Source organism: Camelus ferus, chromosome 10 (assembly GCF_009834535.1).
Source record: "Camelus ferus isolate YT-003-E chromosome 10, BCGSAC_Cfer_1.0, whole genome shotgun sequence".
Classification (NCBI taxonomy): Eukaryota; Metazoa; Chordata; class Mammalia; order Artiodactyla; family Camelidae; genus Camelus; species Camelus ferus.
Window position 1 is genome coordinate 72,138,882 of NC_045705.1, and position 19,316 is coordinate 72,158,197.

At 56.7% G+C, this 19,316-nt stretch overlaps 1 protein-coding gene and 1 long non-coding RNA gene across 5 annotated transcripts; one reads left to right on the forward strand and one right to left on the reverse strand.

Annotated features, from left to right (window-relative positions):
• Positions 1-418: 418 nt before the first annotated feature.
• Positions 419-11,501, reverse strand: LOC116666577 (ribonuclease inhibitor-like). Of its 4 annotated transcripts, XM_032490404.1 has the most exons (12): positions 11,340-11,501; positions 10,374-10,477; positions 8,358-8,461; positions 5,392-5,497; positions 3,703-3,873; positions 3,321-3,491; positions 2,765-2,935; positions 2,524-2,694; positions 2,199-2,369; positions 1,846-2,016; positions 715-885; positions 419-639 (listed from the first exon to the last, which is right to left on the reverse strand). In XM_032490404.1, exons 2-12 carry the CDS (start codon positions 10,460-10,462, stop codon positions 552-554), a joined length of 1,584 nt encoding a protein of 527 aa, XP_032346295.1. In that variant the 5' UTR covers positions 10,463-10,477; positions 11,340-11,501; the 3' UTR covers positions 419-551. The 4 variants fall into 4 exon arrangements, with proteins under 4 accessions (XP_032346295.1, XP_032346297.1, XP_032346298.1 ...); XM_032490406.1 differs by lacking the exon at positions 10,374-10,477 and having other exon boundaries at positions 11,340-11,372; XM_032490407.1 differs by lacking the exons at positions 8,358-8,461; positions 10,374-10,477 and having other exon boundaries at positions 11,340-11,498.
• On the forward strand, positions 7,971-9,062 carry LOC116666583. The gene is made up of 3 exons (XR_004323531.1): positions 7,971-8,112; positions 8,318-8,441; positions 8,871-9,062. It is a non-coding gene; the product is annotated as an uncharacterized LOC116666583 (long non-coding RNA).
• Positions 11,502-19,316: the final 7,815 nt, after the last annotated feature.

A 19,316-nucleotide genomic window follows, 5' to 3' on the forward strand; every position in this document is an offset into this window, starting at 1 on the left:
TCCACCAGGAACGCGTTCCGAAGCTGGCCATTTACAGGTGCAGCCGGGAGCCGGGAGCCGGGAGCAGCTCCCAGCCGGGTTTCAGGCCCACATGCCAGGCGCCCAGGTGAGCTGCTGACGACCAGAGGCTGCTGTCCCTCTGAGGGCAGGGGGACGTTCTGGTGCCCCTCAGTGTGGGCAGGACACCGTCCTCGCAGACCCTGAGGACGTGAACGCCTGTGGGGGGAGGTGGCCTCCAGGACCGCAGGGAGCAGGACCCTGCCAGCACCCAGGTAGCTCGGGCACATCCACGGCCAGGCCTGGCCCAGAACTCACTTAAGGCTGCTCAGTTTGTGGTTATCGGGCAGCAAGAGCCTCGCGAAAACGTTGCTCCCTCGACACCAGCACCTCGCAGGAACCACAAGGACGGACAAGGACCCCTCTTGCCACAAAAGTGTTTAATGATTATAAAGTGCCTAAAATTCTCTCGCAGAGATAAGTTGATTTGAGCGTTTCTCTCAGTTAAAGCTGGGACACCCCGAGAGGGGAGGCGGGCCGTGCACGGCGGCGCCTCAGGAGATGACCCTCAGGCTGGGCTTGCTCCTCTCCAGGGCCCTCAGGCGGTCCTCCACCTCTTCCGTCCAGTAGATGTCGTAGAGGCTGTGAAAGGAGAGGCAGGGTGGGCCGTGCCCGCCCGCGTACCCGCGTGCCCGCCCGCCCCCGCCGCCCACTTACACCAGCTGCTCCAGGGCACAGCCGGGCTGCTCCAGGCTGCCCAGCAGCTGCAGGACGCCAGGGTCGCCCATGCAGTTGTTGCTCAGGTCCAGCTCGCGCAGGCTCTGGTTAGCCAGCAGGAGCGCCGCGAGCCCGCCACAGCCGCTGTTAGACACGTCGCAGTCCCCCAGCCTGGGTGGAGAGCAGGGCAGAGGTTGGGGCAGAGGGCACCAGTGACCGGCCTAGTGACCTGGGCCATGCTCGTGGCCCCGGCGTCACAGCTCTCCCCCCACCTCAGCCTGGAGGCGCAGAGCTCCCCTCTGCGGGCACAGCGGCCACAGGCTGGACTCAGCACCCCAACTCCTTGCTTCCTCACCCCCGAGCCCGGCTGCGTGGGGCGGAGGCTCTACAGAGGCCAAGGGGATGGCTGGGGACAGGAGGCACGAGGGCCAAAGGAAGGTTAGAGGTGCCGGCTCCCGCGGGGGGGGCGGCAGCGCGAGGCCCAGGGGCCCCCAGCGCCACAAGACCACCATGCCGAGGGGCCGTGCCGGGTTCGCTGGGGCAGACCCAGGTGTCAGGGACCACAGCTCCTCTCCCCGCCTGACTTCAGAGTGTCCCCAAGACCCTGGAAGCAGGACAGCGTCCCCTGGCAGGATGCAGGAGGGTCCCGCCTGGGGCTCAGCTGCAGGGCCGGCTGTCTAGGGCTCTTCGGCCCCACCTTCGCCTGCTGCCCGGGATGACCACCGTCCCAGGGGAGCCACCAGTGGAAGACAGGCAAGGACACAGAACAGAGGAAAAACAGTGACGGCAGAAGTGAGAGGCTGAGCAGCTGGGCTGGAAGACAGAACAGGGAGCCTGGAGGCCGGCCCGCCAGGCCAGCAGTGGACCCTGGAGCACGACACGCTCCTTCAGTGCAGCCAGCACCCAGCACGCACGGTGCCGGGAGCACGAGCCGGCTCAGGCCAGGCAGCACGGAGCAGGGCCCCGCCGACGAGGGCCTGGCAGGCAGGCGAGCACAGGCCGGGGCGGAAGCTGCTCTGGGTGGGGGCCGAGAAGAGGACACCCAGAAGGCTGCGTGGGGACAGGGCTCCCACACGGGAGGGGGCCCTGCCGCCCCGCGCAGGCACACTCGCGCTCCGCCCGCTGGCTCACCAGAGCGCGCGCAGCACGCAGCCGGGCTGGCGCAGGCCCCGGCAGAGCTCCTGGACGCCCGCGTCACCCAGCTTGTTGCTGCTCAGCTGCAGCTCCAGGAGACGCTTGTTCCGGGCCAGCACGGTGCCGAAGTGGGGGCAGCAGGCGGCCGTGAGGCTGCAGGACTTCACCCTGCGGGAGGCAGACAGGGACTGAGGTCGCTGCAGACCTGAGCCCGAGGGGCGCCCCTCCCAGGGCCCCCTCCCGCTCCTCCTGGCTTCTGGGCAGCTCAACCTCAGCACCTCGTCCCTGCCCTCCCTCCGAGGAAGCTCCGGCCCCCAGGCCACAAGCCTCCTCGCGGGGCGCACGCTCACCACAGCATCTCCAGCTGGCAGCTGGGCTGCAGCAAGCTCTCACACAGCAGTTGGGCGCCCTCGTCACCCAGGTGGTTGCCCGCCAGACTGAGCTCCTTCAGGGTCTCCTTGGCCCTGAGGACGCGGCACAGGTCTCTGCAGCCGCTGGTGGTGACCTCACATTCCCAGAGCCTGCGGGGGAGGGGGAGGGGAAGTGCTTGGGCTGTCACTGCAGGGCCAGCGGGGCGATGCCGGCCCCGTGTCAGCACAGCGGCACTCTCGGACGTCCCCCGCCGCGCCCGGCCGCTCTGCAGGCCCTGCCCGCCCAGCCCGGGGGCCGACTCACCACAGGGTCCTGAGCTGGGAGCCGGGGCTCAGCAGCCCGGGACACAGGTCCGTGACGCCCGCGTCACTCAGCGCGTTGCTGCCTAAGTCCAGCTCTCTCAGCGAGGCCTGGGCAGCCAGGATGCCACACAGGTCCTTACAGTTGGCCGCCGTGAGGCCACAGTTCTCCAGCCTGGGGACACAAGAGGTGCCGGGAGCGGGGGAGCCCCGCCCGCAACCCCCCACCCCGGCCCAGACCTTACTTGAGCGTCTCCAGCTGGCAGGCAGAGTCCGCCAGGCCCCGGCACAGCGTCCGGATGCCCGCCTCGCCGATGTCATTGTTGCTCAGCACCAGCTCCTTCAGCTTCTGCGTGGCCCTGAGCACGGCAGCCAGGGGCTCGCAGCTGGCGGCAGTCAGGTTGCAGTACTCCAGCCTGGGGACAGGTGGCCGGCCAGCCCCTCACTCGCAGGAATGCGTCCGGGCCGGCAGGCCGAGGGCCTCCCTTCCCACCCGGGACAGTGGGCGGCGGAGACCCAGGAGAGAGAACACCTGTCCTGAGCCGGGCCTTTCTGGCCCAGCTTCCTTCCTCGGCCGCTGACCCCACCCGTGTGCTCACGGCCACTCCTGCTTGAGCGCGGGGTCATAGGCCAGCTGCCAGCTCCTCCGGCCTCAGCTGGGAGTTAGGGAGCAGGAGGTCTGCAGGTCCCCGAGATCCCCCTCAAAGCTCCCTGAAGCTGATGAGCTGGGGAGGGGGCTTCCCAGGGGACAGGTGGGTGCAGGGCTGGGGGTGGGCCTAGGGGGAGCGGGCACACACTCACTGCAGCTTCTCCAGTTGGCACTTGGGGTCCAGGAGCCCCTCGCAGAGCAGCTGCAGGCCGGCATCCCCCAGCGGGTTGTTGCTGAGGTGCAGCTCCTGCAGGGTGGGCAGGGAGCGCAGCAGGCCGGGCAGGGCCCCGCAGCCGGCCTCCGTCAGGGAGCAGTTCTGGAGGCTGGAGTACGTGGCCGTCAGCGGGGCCCCACGCGATACAAGCCACCCCCGTCTCTAGGAGCCTGGGCAAGGCGCGTGTGTGGGCGCCCACAGGGCGGCCGGGCCGGGCTCAGGTGTGCCTCAGGGCCCAGGGCCCAGGGATGACAGGCAGGGCTGCGGTGTGAGTGGAGCCTCCCCGGACCGCCGAGCAGGCTCAGACCCTGCAGCCTCACCTGAGCTTCTGGATCTTGCAGGTGGGGCTCTGCAGCCCCTGGAGCACCAAGTGCACGCCGCCATCACCCAGCTCATTGGTGCCGAGGCTGAGCTCGGTCAGGGAGGAGTTGACCCGGAGGGCGGAACTGATGTCCTTGCACCGCACCTCCGTGAGGCCACAGTCGTCCAGCCTGTGGACGGACACCTGGTCATTTCACACAGCAGGCCGTGACCCGACAGTGGGCCAAGAACTGGGCAAGGTGGGTGACAACCAACACAGCTTAAAACGAAACAGGAAAAGCATATGATCATCTTGGAAAACTTCAGACACCGGCATGTGTACGGATGCGGATCTCCACATCTTACCGAGGGGCCCGTCAGCAGGTGTCCACCTCCAGGAGAGAAATCAAACCTGGACAAGGCAGCAGCTCCGAGCACGTGTGGGAGAGGACACGGCACCTCAGAGGGCAGTGCCCACCTGAAGGGCCTCAGCAGGCCCAGCGGGGAACGTACCAGAGCACAACCCAGGACCCGTCCGTCCCCGTGAGTGAAAACCCGAGTGAACACAGGTGGGAGGAAAGCCAGCCCTTACTCACGGAATGACGGCTGGTAGTCGTGGAAGGAACGGGGACATTAAAATCCCAGTTAGGCAAAGGCCGGGTAATAGCCATTCTGGCAAGAGCCACCAACGGGTGTGGAGCTCAGTGGACGACCGTTTTAGCACAAAAGGGTGAGAGCAGAGTCTCAGGTGTCTCACCCAGGGTGTTTGCCGATAACAGGAAAACCAGTGACTGCAGTGGAGAACCGGCAGGCACCACCCATCAGGTGGTCATGGTGACCACGAGGGGTCACCGTTCGGTGCCACTGTGACCATAAACCCCAGATATGACATGCCAGGCAGGACACAACATCACTTCTGTGTTATCTTCCCCAGAATGTGTGACTCAGCTCTGAGAAGACGTCGAGGGTCAGGTGGCCAAGGTCAAGGGCGGACAGAGGGGCCAGGGAGACGTGAGGATGAGTGCCCCGAGGGCTCCCGTGCGCCCCGGGAACAGGAGAGGACACAGGTGGGAGAGCCGGTGATGAGAGGCGAGGCGCCCTGTTGGGCTCTTTGCTGTGACCCGGCCCCAGGCGACAGGGCGCCTGACGTCAGGGGGAGGGGGCGCAGGGCACAGGGAAACCCGCACCGTCTTCACAACTCTTCCATAACCTAAAATGCTTTCAAGGAAGTTCAAAAGGAAAACGACAAGCAGGCAGGCATCCATCTCTCACCGGTGAACGCTCAGGACCCCTAGGTCTGTGCTGTTTCCCAGCCTGCGGCCCCGCAGGGGACAGGGCACAGGCAGTGCCCCCGGGAGGGGAGCCGACAGACGCGATCGCACCCCCGGAGCAAGAGGGCGAGCTGCAGACCCTGGTCTGGGCCGCTCTGCCCACCGGGCTTGGGCCGGCAATGGGTTTGCATTCAAGTGGTTGGAGAAAGGCAGGGTAAGATACAGCCCAAGTGGTAGAGCGTACGCTTAGCATTCACGAGGTCCTGGGTTCAGTCCCTGTATCCTCCTCTAAAAATAAATAAGTAAACCTAATTACCCCCCTCAAAAACAACAAAAAATAGTTGGAGGAAAAATTTAAAAAGTAAATTTTATGCCACACAAGAACCACACAGAAGTCACAGCACGCTTCCGTAAGTGAAGTGACGTGGGGGCTGCTACCTGACCACCTCGTACTGCTGGATCAGCGGCAGGAGCTCCGTCCACCGGCTGTCGCTCAGCTCCTCACACTGGATGTCCAGGTTCATGGCGGGAGGTGAAGTCTCTCCTAGACAAGATGCAGAGGGAGAAATTCTCTCAAGGTTCGAGAGGCCAGAGACCCAGCAGATGGGGGGGGGCGGGACAGCGAGGGGAGTCCAAACAGGACCCCAAGCGGCCAAGCTTTGTGGAGGAGCCAGTCTCTCCCTCGCCTGCTTCCTTCCCCTTCCTCAGCTCCTTGATCCTTTATCCACCTCGGCCTCCAGCAGAAAAGCCGGGGTGGGTGGAGGGAAGCTTCGCCCACTGGGCTCCCTGCTCCCCCAGCCCCTGGCACTGGCTACCCGCAGCCCTGCCTCTGACTTGCCTGGGCTGGCTGCAGGCCTGGCCACAGCGTGGAGACCCCAGTCAAGGGAGCACAGGGGCCACATCTGTCAAGTGCTATGGAACTCTCCCTGCCTGTTCACTGGAAATGGGGGGCTGTGCCGGCCAGGCAGACCATCCACAAAGCCGCAGTCCCCCCAGCACTTGAGTACCTGGGGCCTCACTGCCCTGAGGCAGCTGGGTGGGTGGCACAGGTGCCTGTGGTCAGGTGACAGTTCCCGAGGGCTACCAGCTGCAGGTGCCCTGGACAGGACAGAGCAGGTGGGGTGGGGGCCCCAGGTCCAGTGGCCTGCACTCTGGGCGGTGCATTCCCCGGGGTGCCCGATTCCATGATCCCCTTCTGGGAGCTGGGACTCTGGACAGGGCATGTCTTCTGCCCCACCTTGGGTCAGTGAGCGACCAGCCCAGACAGGCCAGCTCACCAAGCAGGCTGAGAAAAGCAGGAGGCCTTTGCCCAGCAGGTATGGGATGGGAGATCACACAGACCCTGAAACCTCACCTGGGACAAGCACAGAGCCTGAATAAAAGAGGAACCGGAGCCCCAGGCCGGGGCTTGCTGTGGCCCGGAAGGTGGGGGCCAGCAGGAGAGGGAGCCATGGGCTGCCATGAGTGGAGACTGGGGGTGGGGGTGACAGAACGCTCAGTGAAGAGTCACACCTGGGAACAGTGTCATTCCAGGTCTCTGGAAACAGGATGACTCAGGCCCACGAGGGTTCTCGGTTCCCCGAAACCCCAGCTTTCTGAGAACAACGCTCCTCTCATGTTTGTGCCCGTGCCTGGCTCGGCCCTGGCCTTGCTGAAGGGGGGCTCCCCCTCCCACCCCGAGGCTGGTTCGGAGCCCACAGTGGGGAGAAGAGCCAGCCCAGGCCAAGGCTCTAGTTGCATTCCTGCTGAGCAGAGGCCCCCCCCCCCGTGCCAACCTGTCAACCGGCAGGCAAGACTCACGACTGCACGTCCCAGCACGTGGGCCTGCTAAGAAACTGGGGCGAGGGCATCGGTAACTGGCCACCTGACGCAACCCTCACAGGGACAAACCCAGAGCATGTGAGCAAAGCCAGACCTGCCCCACCCAGCCCAAAGTGTGCTCACCCAAACCCTGACTCAGAATCCTCCATCCAGGCCTGAGAGGCGTCAGGAACAGGGAGCTCACAGCTGGTGATTCTGACCCCTCCCGAGGGGAGGGGGGAAGGAGGTGGCACGGAGGGACCCCTGAGGGGCGCCAGTCCCAACTCTGCTGCCTCTCCCTGAATCCCGTGTGACGCTAGGGGACTCAGTTCTAGGCTGGGAACTGATACGCAGCAGCTGGCCCGACCTCCCAGCTTGGCTGGACCCCACGGCATCCCTTTGGTTGGCCCTTGGGACCAGGAGGCCGCCTCTTCACCTCCAGGGGTCACTGATCCCTTTCAGAATCCGTGAAAAAGAGTCACATCCCCCCAGAGATGCCGTGTACAACCGTCCTCACCACCCTCAGCTAGGGCACCTGGTCGGGATGGGAGCAAGCACACGTCGGGCCCACGCGCTCACTGGGAACCGGGACCAGCAGCTGGGCTGCTCCCCAGGCCCCATGGCATGGGTCCAGCATCTCCACAACGGCCCGTAAGTAACGCGGGGTAACCGGCCGCCCGCGCGAGGCCGCGCCGCACGACCGGAGCCGCGTCTGTTCCGCCTTCGGTCTGGCCTGGGCCTTCCCCGGGGCGGCGGGGAGCGCGGGCGCGCCGGGGGCAGCCCGGGGCCGGAGCCGCCCTCCGCGCCCTCCGCGCCGGCCCGAGGCTCCGCGTGTGTCCGGCGACCCGGGGTCAACGCGGGGTTGGGCCGGGGCCGCTCGCGGGGGAAGCGGGCCGCTCAGACGCGGCGCCGAGAGGACTCCCGGCGCCCCCGGCCCCCACGCCCTTCCTGGGCCCCGGGGCCGTCCGCCAGGCGGTCAGGGGCCGGGGAGCCCCCGAAACGCCGCAGGGTCACCCGAGTTCGCGCGCCTGGCCAGTGAAGTGAGGCCGCCGCGCCCCGCTTCCCGGCCCGCGCCCGCTGCCGCTCCGCCCGGGACCCCGGACCTCACCTCGCGTCGCCACCGCAGACCCGAGGGCCGAGCCGCTGCTTCCGCCGGGGCCGCGGGGCTAGGCGGGTCCAGGGGCGGGGGCGGGGCTTAGGCGGCGGAGCCCGGCGCGGCCCGGAGGCCCAGGTCTGGTAGCCCTCGCCCACCCGACCCCCACGGCGGGACACCAGCCCCAGGGACCGGCCTGCCCTTCGTCCCTCCTCGGCCTGGCGCAGCGCCTTTTTCTGAGCCGTGCGCCGAACCAAAGCTCCCAGGTAAGCCTTCGCCGCTTTCCGCTTGGCCCAGGGGTAACATTCCAAGTCCCTGTTTGATTTACCACTGTGTCGCCCAGAACAGATGGCAGGCGAGCTCGCGGGGAGGGGGCACCAACCGGAGGTGGGGCTGCCGGCGCTGGGAGGCCCGGCCGCCCCCACGAAGACTCGCCGGGTCTTCCCTTCCTCTGCCTCCTCCCGCCAACAGGCCAGTCAGGGAGTTTCCCAGAGCACAGAAATAAAAATACCTGAGACACGCCAGACAGGAGAGGGTGGAAGTGACCATCGGTTATCTGCAGTGGCTGTGATGAACTGGACGAGCCAGTAAGCAGGTAGGTAGGGCAGGGAGTCCCTGGAGAAAGAGAACCTGGGGTGGCTTTCTGGACACGAGAGGCCATTTTTGGCCTAAGCAATTTTGTGGTCTAAGCCTGGCCACAGTGCTTGCCCTTGAACTGGTCTCAGTATAACGATCTTAAGTGAACACAGGACTACGGAAACAGTGCCTGGCAACCCAAGTAACAACAGCAAAGATACCAGCTGTAAAGATTCCCAGTGCTGGAGGGGGAGGGTACAGCTCCGTGTAGAGTGCGTGCTAAGCACGCACGAGGTCCTGGGTTCAGTCACCAGTACACCTCCATTACAAGAACTGAATCAACCGAATTACCACCCGCAAAACAAACAAAAACAACAAATAAATAAAAATGGTTAAGATGGTAAATTAAAAAAAAGAAGAAGAAGAAAGACTCCCAGTTCTGTTTCAGCGGCAAAGACCAGCCTGAAGCCTCAACCAGCAAGCCTCCTGGGCCCTAAGGGACGATGGCGCTGACCTCGTCCGACCCTCCTGACTCCGATCGAATAAAGCTGGGGCTCTGTGGGAAGACACTGCTTTGGGAAAGAACCCCCGTGTTCTCCTTACTTGCTGCAAGTAATAATAAATCCTTCCTTCTCCCGATCTTTGGCTCAGTTGTGTACTTGGGCTCGACACCCACCAAGAGGCCAACCCAGCTTTTCAGGTAGCAAGCATGGAGTTCCGCTTCTGGAGCACAGTTTGGCTTATGTAGAACTGACACACCCCTCCATTTCTGTGTATCAATCAAAAGACATATTCATGCCTGAGCTTAGGATACACGCTCAAAATGCCTTTTTTGCAGCAACTGTGTAACCGTCCAAACCTCCAGACGCTCTAAATGTCTATCAGTAGGGAAGTGGTTAAATCATCTGTAACATAGCTGTTTCGTGCCCCTTCTGGCTAAACCATAACCAATCCTGAGGCCGGACTGGCCCTCGTGGTTCTTACTATGATTGCAAGACACCCTTCAGCAAAGACCATTAGGAAACTTGGAAAAAATGTTTATTACTCACACTTGTAGGAATGCACAGGGCACACCTGGGGCTGCAAAGCGAGGTGGGAATGGGGTGAGGGCAGGCGCCCAGCGCTCTGCTTTTACTGGGGTTGAGGATGGGGGCCTAAGGTTTCACGGGCTCACTACTGGTAAGTTAGAAACAAAAGAGCAAGAATTTAAAGCTGGAGGAGAAGAAAGAGCATGTGGCCCAAATGGTCAGCTACTGAAACCAACCAATCTCTAACGGTACCAAAGGAGGCTCAGGGAACTGACTGGTTGCCTGGGAGTCCAGTCACGGGGGGAATAAAGGAAGGGCTACTCAACCTGGGGAGACTATTTGGCGGGGCCAGTCCTTGGCTCGAGGAGCTGGCAAGGAGACCAGGGCTACCAACGTGGGGCCACGGGATCCCGAGAGCCCAGGGGCCTCCCAGAGGTGAGCCCCTTAAGCACAGACAACCACCCCACCCCACGCCACGAGCTCCTGCAGAGCAAGCGCAAGTCGACAAGTCGTCAAGGGAAGACAGTGAGCAGCTCTCTCCCACCTTGACGCAGGAGGATGAGAGTGGTGCTGGGCTGCTGGCAGAGGCTACTGCAGCCTGGACTTGGCGAGGATGGAGGAAGGCAGAAGGGAGGTGGGCAGAGAGGGGACTCTGGGTGCGCTGGAACCCAAACCGACTTTAACGTGGCTTGCATAAAATGAGCAGAATGTGCTTTCTGCAGAAAAATCCTAAGACATAAAAAGTGAAAGGCCCTAGAATGCCCATCTTCCAGAGACAAAGGCTGTGTCTTGTATGTGCTCCTATTCCTCCTGTACACACAATACACTCGTTTTAAAATAAAAATGAGATATTGGGAATGGTAGCTGGAACAATGGCCCCCCAGCTCCATCGCGTGTCAATCCCCAAAGGTGTCAGTAGTCACCTTACGTGGCAAAGGGGTCTTTGCAGATATGACCACGTTAGGGATCTTGAGATGGGGAGAACGCCCCGGATCACTCGGATAGGCCCCATGTAGTCACGAGGGTCCTTATAAGAGAGAGAGGCAAAGGGGGAAGTCAGAGAGGAAGCGCCACAGGGCACGCAGAGGTTGGAGGGGTTGCCCTCCGGAGGTGGGGGAAGGCAACGTCTAGAGGCCCAGACAGATTCTCGCCCGGAGCCGGCCGGAGCGGAACGAGCCGGCCCTGTGGAGAGCGTGGCTTCAACCCCCTGAGGCCCATTTTGGACTTCCCGCCTCCAGAAGTGTAAAATAATACGTCCGTGGTAATTCCCTGCAGCAGCAGGAGGAAACATGCGTTACGGAGCTCTGTATCTCAGTTAAGACCAGCTACGCGTACAACGTACGCACGAATACAGCGTATACGTGTCACGTCAACGGGCGCGGGCACAAGCTAACTTCTGGCCACACTGTGAGCCACTCTCCAAATGTCTTCACTCAGCCCACCTCTACGGGCGGACATGTAGGCTGTTTTCACCTTTTCCGGCTTTACAGCATGTTCTCCTACGTGGTTACCTTCCTCGTACGCCATCCTCTGGGGGGCCCGCCTGGTTCTAAGGTCCCGGCCCAAGGCCAGCCTGCAAGGCGGCAGATGCCACTAACTTGGCCGGCACCGCGCGCCCGCGCAGCTGCGTGGGCGCCGGGGCTGGTGGCAGCCCAACGGCGCAAGGGCTGGGACGCGGACCCCCTCCGGACCTTCCAGCCCCCTCCCCCCGCCGGGGCAACCCTGACCCCGCGGCCCCGCGAGGTTCTGTCCCGCTTGCGTTCCGCTCCCGCCCACAGGAGCTGCCCACCCAGCTCCCCAGGGTCTCGGACGACCTAACGGGGCGGAGCTGCCGGCGGGCAGATAGCCCGGCCCAAGGCCCAACACCCTGCGGCGCCACGCGGGCAGACCTGTCTGCCGGGGCCGCCTGCCCTTCCCGGGAGTCGGCTCCTCAGAGCGGCGGAAGGTCGACCGTTACTCAATTCGAGGAGGAAAGTCTGGCGGACGGTCCGGGACCGCGCAGGCGCAGACGCGGCGCCCCGCCGGACTCCCAGCGAGCCCGGGCCGGGACGGCGGGCGCGCGTGCGCGGGGCGGGCTCGGGCGCTGACGTCTTCGGAGCGCGCCAACGTTCGCTGGGCGGTGCCGCGGCCTCGGCCCTCGCGGCCCCGCCTCACCGCCCCGCCCCCGGAGAGCGCGCGTCTCCCCGGGCTGTGTGGCCTCGGTAACGCCGGGCGCACGTCCACTCGCGGCCCGGCCAAGGCCGGCGCCGGTGAGGACTGACCACGGCCAGGCAGTCGTTTATTTGGGCCACCCGCTGACGGACCGCAGGTGACCGACGTAGACACGACGACAGCCTGTCCCTGCCCGTAGACTGGGAGGGAGGCGGCCGACTTCAGACCGGGGCTGAGGGCCTCGCGGGCGGGGCGCGGCTTCGCGGGCGGGGCTGGGGGGGGTCTCGCGGGCAGGGCGGGTCTCGCGGGCCGGACTGGGCGGGGCCTCGTGGGCGGGGCGGGGCGGGGCGCTACGTAGCGGGCGGGGCTGGGGGGGTCTCCCGTGCAGGGCGGGTCTCGCGGGCGGGGCGGGGCCTGAGTTGTGGTCTGGAGGGGTTAGGAGCACCTTCGAAAATGTTGTTTTCTCCTGCCACTTACATATTTTTTTCTCTTTGTTTTCTTCTCTCATCTGTGCTCCACGATCCATTGTCCCCTCAACGTCACTTCTCCCTCTTTTCTGTATGCATTTTTATAACATGTTCTGTATTTCTGACTGGTTTTCGTTTGCTTTTTAATGGAGGTTCTGAGCTTGCGTGCCAAGCAAGCTGTACCGCTGAGCTACAGACTCCCCCGACCCCCACTGGGGTTTGAACAGCATTTATTCGTATTTTTGAAATACGTACAGTGGCTTTTATTTCTGTAAACGTTCTATTTTTTTCGTCCACTTTCCCTCGAAGTATTGTCAGATAATTCAACTTTCTTTCTTAATGTCATTAATTCTTTAAAAAAGCCGTTTTTCTTTGAACAGTTTGAGGTTAACAGCAAAGCTGAGAGGAAGGTACAGATTTTTCCCATAGAACCCCTGCCCCCACCTACGCAGCCTCCTCCCATTACCGCACCAGATGGGACATTCGTTACAACTGACGGTGAGATGGTGCGTCGTCGGCACCCAGAATCCATGCTTCACGAAGGGGTTCGCTGGGTGTCGTACCGTCTGTGGGTTTAGACGATGTTCACGGACACGTACTCATCATGATGGTGGGGCGCAGAGCAGTTTCACTGCCCAGGGCATCCTGTGTGCTGTGCCTGTTGCCCCTCTCTTGCTGCTCCTCCGCCGCCTCGCAACAACTGATCTTTTTACTGCCTCCATAGTTTTACCTCGTCCATGATGTCACACAGTGGGAATCATCCAATCTGTATCTTTTTCTCATTGGCTTCTTTCACTTAGGGTTCCTCTATGTCTCTTTGTGGCCTGATAGCTCATTTCTTTGTAGTGAGGTACCACAGTTTATGTATCCATTCACCTATTGAAGGACATCTTGGTTGTTTCCAAGTTCTGGCAATCATGAATAAAGTGCTAAAAACATCTGTGTGCAGGCTTTAGTGTGGACATAAGTTTTCAACTCCTTTAGGTAAATACCTAGGAGCGTGATTGCTGATGACATGGTGAGCTTGCATTTAGTTTTGTATGTCTTCCAAAGCCGCTGCACCGTCTGCATTCCCACCAGAGATGGGGGAGAGAGTCTGTTGCTCCTGATCCTTGCTGAATTTGGTGCTGTCAGTATTCTGGATTTTGGCTCTTCTGATAGCTGTGTAGTGGTACCTTGCTGTTTTATAACATGCGTTTCCCTGATGATGTGTGATGTGGAGCATCTTTTCATGTGCTCATTTGCTTTCTGTCTCTCTTCTCTGGGGAGGGAGGGGTCTATTAAGGTCATTTGCCCATTTTTCAGTTGGGTTACTCATTTTCTTACTATTGAGTTTTAAGAATTCTTTCTATATTTTGGATAACAGTCCTTGGTCAGCTGTGCCATTTGCAAATATTTTCTCCCCATCTGTGACTTATCTTCTCATTCTTTTGACGTTGTCTTTCACAGAGCAGAAGTTTTTCATTTTAGTGAAATTCTGCTCATCAACTAATTCTTCCATGGATCATGCCTTTGGTATTGTATCTAGTAAGTCATCACCATGCCCAAGGTCATCTAGGTTTTCTCCTATGCTATCTTCTAGGAGTTTTATAGTTTTGTGTTTTACATTTAGGTCTATGATTCATTTTGAGTTAATTTTTCTGAAAGGTGTAAGTTCTGTGCCTAGATACATTTTGTTTACGTGGATGTCCAGTGTTTCAGCATCATTGGTTGAAAAGACCATGTTTGTTCCATTGTACTGCCTTTGCTCCTCTGTTGAAAATCAGCTGACCATATTTATGGGGGTCAATTTCTGAGCTCTCTGTTCTGTCCCATTGATCTATTTTGTCGACTCTTTTGTTTATACCACACTATCTTGATTGCTGTAGCTTTATATAAGCCTTGAAGTTGGATACTATTGGTCCTCCAAGTTTATCCTTTTCCTTGAATATTATGTTGGCTATTCTGGGTGTTTTTCCTCTCCCGAAAACATTCAGTTAGCTAATATCCACAAAACTTGTGGGGATTTTGTTTAGGATTGCACTGAACCTATAGATCAAGTTGGGAAGAACTGACATCGTGACAATATTGAATCTTCCTACCCATGAACATGGATTATTATTGATTTAGGCCTTTGATTTGTTTAATTTTTTCATTTTTCAGTTTCATTAGGTAGAATTGTTACAATTTGACTGTACGTATACAACATATTGCATGTAAATACATACACACAATATACTGCACATATTTTTTTAAAAATTACATATTGTACTATTATTTCTAAGAACATTTAGAGCTTTATCTTTTTAAACTTACATAGTTATCAAAGGAATAAAGCCAACTACAAAATAAGAATTAATTCAAAAAGATACTACACTCCCCTATTAACAGCAACATTATTTATAATTGCCAAGATATGGAAGCACCCAAGTTCACATCAATAGATGAATGGATAAAGAAGATGCAGCACATATATGTGATGGAATATAACTCACCCACAAGAAAGAAGGCTATTTTGCCATTTGCAGACCTTCAGTCACTTTTTATTTTCACTTCAAAACCTAGAATTTTCTAACTGGCATAAATATTTCCATTGCATCAAAAACAACAAAATACCTAGAAATAAACTTAACCAAGGAGGTTACCTGTACTCTGAAAACTGTGAAACATTATTGAAGGAAACTGAAGATGATACAAAGAAATGGAAACATATCTTGTGCTCTTGGATTGGAAGAACTAACATTATCAAAATGACTGTACTACCCAAAGCAATCTGCAGAGCCAATGCAAACCCTGTCAAAGTACTCATGACATTTTTTTCAGAACTAGAACAAACAATTCCAAAAGTTACACGGAATCATAAAAGACCCCAAATTACCAAAGCAATCTTTTGTAGGTCTTCTTTTTTTTTCCCTTTCTTCTTTCTTTCTTTTCTTATGGTTTGATGACTAGAAAAGGTCCTTTAACATTTGTTGTAAAGCTGGTTTGGTGATGCTGAATTCTTTTAGCTTTTTTTTTTTTTATCTGTAAATCTTTTGATTTCTCCATCAAATCTGAATGAGAGCCTTACTGGATAGAGTGTTCTTTGTTGTAAGTTTTCCCCTTTCATCATTTTAAATACATCGTGCCACTCCCTTCTGGCTTGTAGAGTTTCTGCTGAAAAATCAACTGATAATCTTATGGGAGTTCCCTTGTACGTTTTTGTTGCTTTTCTTTTGCTAATTTTAGTATTTTCTCCTTATTCTTAATTTTTGTCAATTTTATTACTATGTGCCTTGGTGTGTTCCTCTTTGGTTGATCCTGTGTGGAACTCTGCACTTCCTGGACTTGGGTGACTGTTTACTTTCCCAAGTTGGGGAAATTTTTGGTTAGTATTTCTTCAAAAATTTTCTCAGGTCCTCTCTCTCTTCTCTTTCTGGGACCCCTATAATGCGAATATTAGTGTGCCTCATGTTGTCTCAGAGTTCTCTTAAACTATCCTCATTTCTTTTCATTCTTTTTTCTTTTTTTCTGTTCTGCAGTAGTGATTTCCACGAATCTGTCTTCTACTTCATTGATCCAGTCTATTCTTGGTTCCTTCTAGTGTGTTATTCATTTCAGTGATTTTACTCTTCAACTCTGTTTGAGTGTTCTTTATATTTTTCAACTCTTTGCCAAAAACTTCGCTCTGTGCATCTGTACTCCTCTTGAGTTCTCTGAACCTCTTTGCCATCATTACTCTAAACTCTTTCTCAGATAAATTGCCTGTTTCCTCATCACTTATTTCTTCTTCTGGGATTTTATCTTCTGCCTTAGCCTGGGAGATATTTCTCTGCCGCCTCATATTGTTTATCTTTCTATTTGTATTTTTAGGTAGGTTAGTTACGTTTCTTGACCTTGGAGAGGTGGCCCTCTGTGGGAGACGTCCTGTGCGTCCCAGCAGTACACTCCTCTCTTGTCACCCAAGGGCCAGGGTCCAGCTGGTCCCAGTGTAGAGTTTGGCCTGTGTTTGTGGATTCCTTCCATAGGCTTTGGGATTGTCGTTTTCTTATTTCTAGTACCTGCGCCTGGTGGATGGGGCTGGATTAGAGGCTTATGCAGGGTTCCTGGCAGGAGGAACCAGTGCCTGCCCACTGCCGGGTGGAGCTTAGTCCTGAACCTCTGGTGGGTAGGGCCTTGTCTAGAGGTGTTTGTGGCTCAGGAAATCTGCTGATGGGTGGGGCTGTGTTCCCACTTAGTATGTTGTTTGGCCTGAGGCTTCCCTATGGGTTATTGGATGGGGCTAGGTCTTGGTGCTAATCATCCAGTGAAGATACCAGCCTTTAGGAAAGCTCATGTAGAGGAACACTCCCAGAATGTCTGCCACCAGCTTTTATGTCCCCTGGGTGAGCTGCAGCCATCCCCTACGTCCCCAGGAGACCTTCCAAAACCAGCAGGCAGGCCTGGCCCAGGTTCCCATGAAATCACTGCCTCTGCCCTTGGACCTGGCACATGCGTGGTTCTGTGCATACTTTCCAAGAGAATAAAGTCTCTGTTTCCCCACTCCCGTGGGGCTGCTGGAATTAATCCCTGTTGGCTTTCAAAACCAGATGTCCTGGAGTCTCCTTCCCCTCCCAATGCCGGAACCCCAGGCTGGAGATCCTGACATGGGGCTTAGAGCTCTCACTCCTGTGGGAGGGCCTCTGGAACCTGATTATTCTTCAGCTTGTGGGTCGCCCACCCGGAGGTATGGGGCCCAATTATATTGCGAGCACGCCCCTCCTACCATCCTGATGTGGTTCTCTCTTTATGTTTCCAGTTGAAGATCATCTTTTTTGCTAGGTTCCTGTCTTTTTTCGATGGTTGTCTAGCAGTCAGTTGTGGTTTTGTTGTAGTTGTGAGGAGAGGCGAGCTCCTGGTCCTGCTACTCTGCCATCTTGACCAGAAATCCCCTGATTGGTCTTTGATTTCTTCTTGATTGGTCAGTTTTGTAGTTTTCCTTATACAAATCTTATACATATTTTGTTAGACTTATACCTAAGTATTTATTTTTGGTGCTAATGGTAAATGGTATTGTGTTTTAAGTTTCAAATTCCAGTAGTTCATTGCTAGCATATAGGAAAGCAATTGACTTTTGTATATTAACCTTGTATCTTGCAACCTTGCTATAATTGGTTATTAGTTCTTTTCTCTTTTTTGTTTTTAGCTAATTCTTTTGGATTTTCTACATAGATGATTATGTCATTTGCAAACTAAAAGAGTTTTAGTTTTTCCTCCTCAATCTGTATACCTTTTATTTCCTTTTCTTGGCTTGTTGCATTAGCTAGTACTGCCAGGGTAAGGATGAAAAGAAGTGAGGACAGGGGGTTTATCGTTGATTTTTAAAAAATTTTCTCAAATGTCACGTCTGACCTCCTCCCCTTCCCCATCTCGTCCTTGGCAGCCTCAAACTTACTCTTCTTTTTCTGGCTTCATTTTTCTCTACAACAGTTGCCACCAGGTAGTATACTGCACATTTTCTTTGTGGTGTCTTTTGTCTGCTCCTGTCCACTCTTCCCTAGAATGTAAGCTCCACAAGGACAGGATTCTTGTCTGTTTTGTTCATCACTTTTTCCTCAGTGCCTGTCACATAGTAGGTGCTCAATAAGTAGTTGTTAAAATGGATGAATAAATTATGGTGTATATATAGTCAAGGTTAGATGGAATGTTGACTGAAATTTTCTTCTGCTTCCAGAGGTAATTATTTTTCTGATGGGCATGCTCCACCTGCCTACTAATTACATTCCTCCCCTCTTTAGGTCATATATATTCTTAATTCCAGTACTGGTTCTTTTCTTGTTATGAAACATCTGTGAGTGGGGACCATTCCCTCTGAACCAGATACTTAGGGAGGAGGGATCAGTCTGAGCTGGGAGCCTCTAGGATCTTCTTAGTAGGTGTGCAGCAGGTTAGCTGTGTCCTCCGCCCTGGGCCCTTGCCTGCTGTGGACCAGCCCCTTGGGGTGAAGCCCACATGTCATCAGTGACTTAGGTTTACAGACACCTGCTGGCTGGTCCGGTCAGCAGTCACAGAGTCGAATGCCCCTTCCCACCCGTTCCAGCAGGTCCGTCTCTAGGCGCTTCTCAGGGCCTGAATGGAGTGTCCATCTGGCTCCTCTTTCATTGAAATCCTTCCTGCTGCCCTGTGTCAATGGTGAGGTATGACCTGAGGATACAATCTGGGTAAATCTCACGAGGGTCGTTTGGAGTGCTGGGTGCATGGACTGTCCTCCCACTGACCGTGGATGAGGAAGAGTGGCCCCAAAGCTGTCCATGCCCTAATCCCCAGAAGCTGTGGCTGTCACCTTAGATGGCAAGAGGGACTTTGCAGATGACGTAAAGGATGTTGCTTGGGATGGGGAGGCTATCCTGGGTGGTAATCATAGGGGTCCTTGTAAGAGGGGCAGAGGGTCAGAGTCAGAGGAGATGCGATGGTGAGACACAGGGAGAGAGCAACACAGAAATGGTGAGCTGCCAGCTTTGACGATGGAGAGGAGGCCATGAGCCAGGACACCCAGGTGGCCTCTAGATGCTGGCAGTGGAGGAAGCAGATTCAGTCCCAAAGTCCAAGGAGGAGCACAGGCCTGTGAAAACCTCAATTTTAGGACTTCTGACCTCCAGAGGTGTGTGTGTGGAAGCCTGTTCCACAGTGGCCATGGGGAACTCACCCAGGCAGGCACACCCAGGGCCAGGCAGAGGGCCGGCCTCCCTCCTGTGATCGGGACCTCCAGGGAAGGGCAGGCCTGTTGGCACCATCAGCGGGTTGCTGACCCTGAATCTCCAATTATGCCACAAAAGTCAAAGGAGCAAACCCCCCATTATGGCTTAAGCTGGTTTGCATTGGGTTTTCTGTTTATGGCAACTTAGTCCTAACTGATACCCCGAACCTGGCCATGGGACGTCCCCTGCCACCCTGGGGACAAGTGTTGGAGTGCGTGAGGAGGCTGGGGTGAGACTGCCATCCGAGACCTGTCTTCACAACAGAGGGGACTGAGGAGAAGGCTGAATGGCAGGTGGGAAGGCCCCATGCCATGCTGGTGACCAGCGGCTCCACGCACAGGGTGGTGAGGAAGAAGGCCAGGCCCCTCCCCTCCAGGGCCCAAAACAGAAGCTAAAGGGGAAGAGGAGAGTGGTCTCAAGGGTGGGGAGGATGGGGTCAGCATGGCTGCTGCAGCCGCATGTCAGGAAGGGGCCTTGGGAGCAGGGACAGTGCCCAGGGCTGCCCATGGGTGTGGGGCTCTCCTGCCAATGCTGACGCTCGCCTCTGCCCACC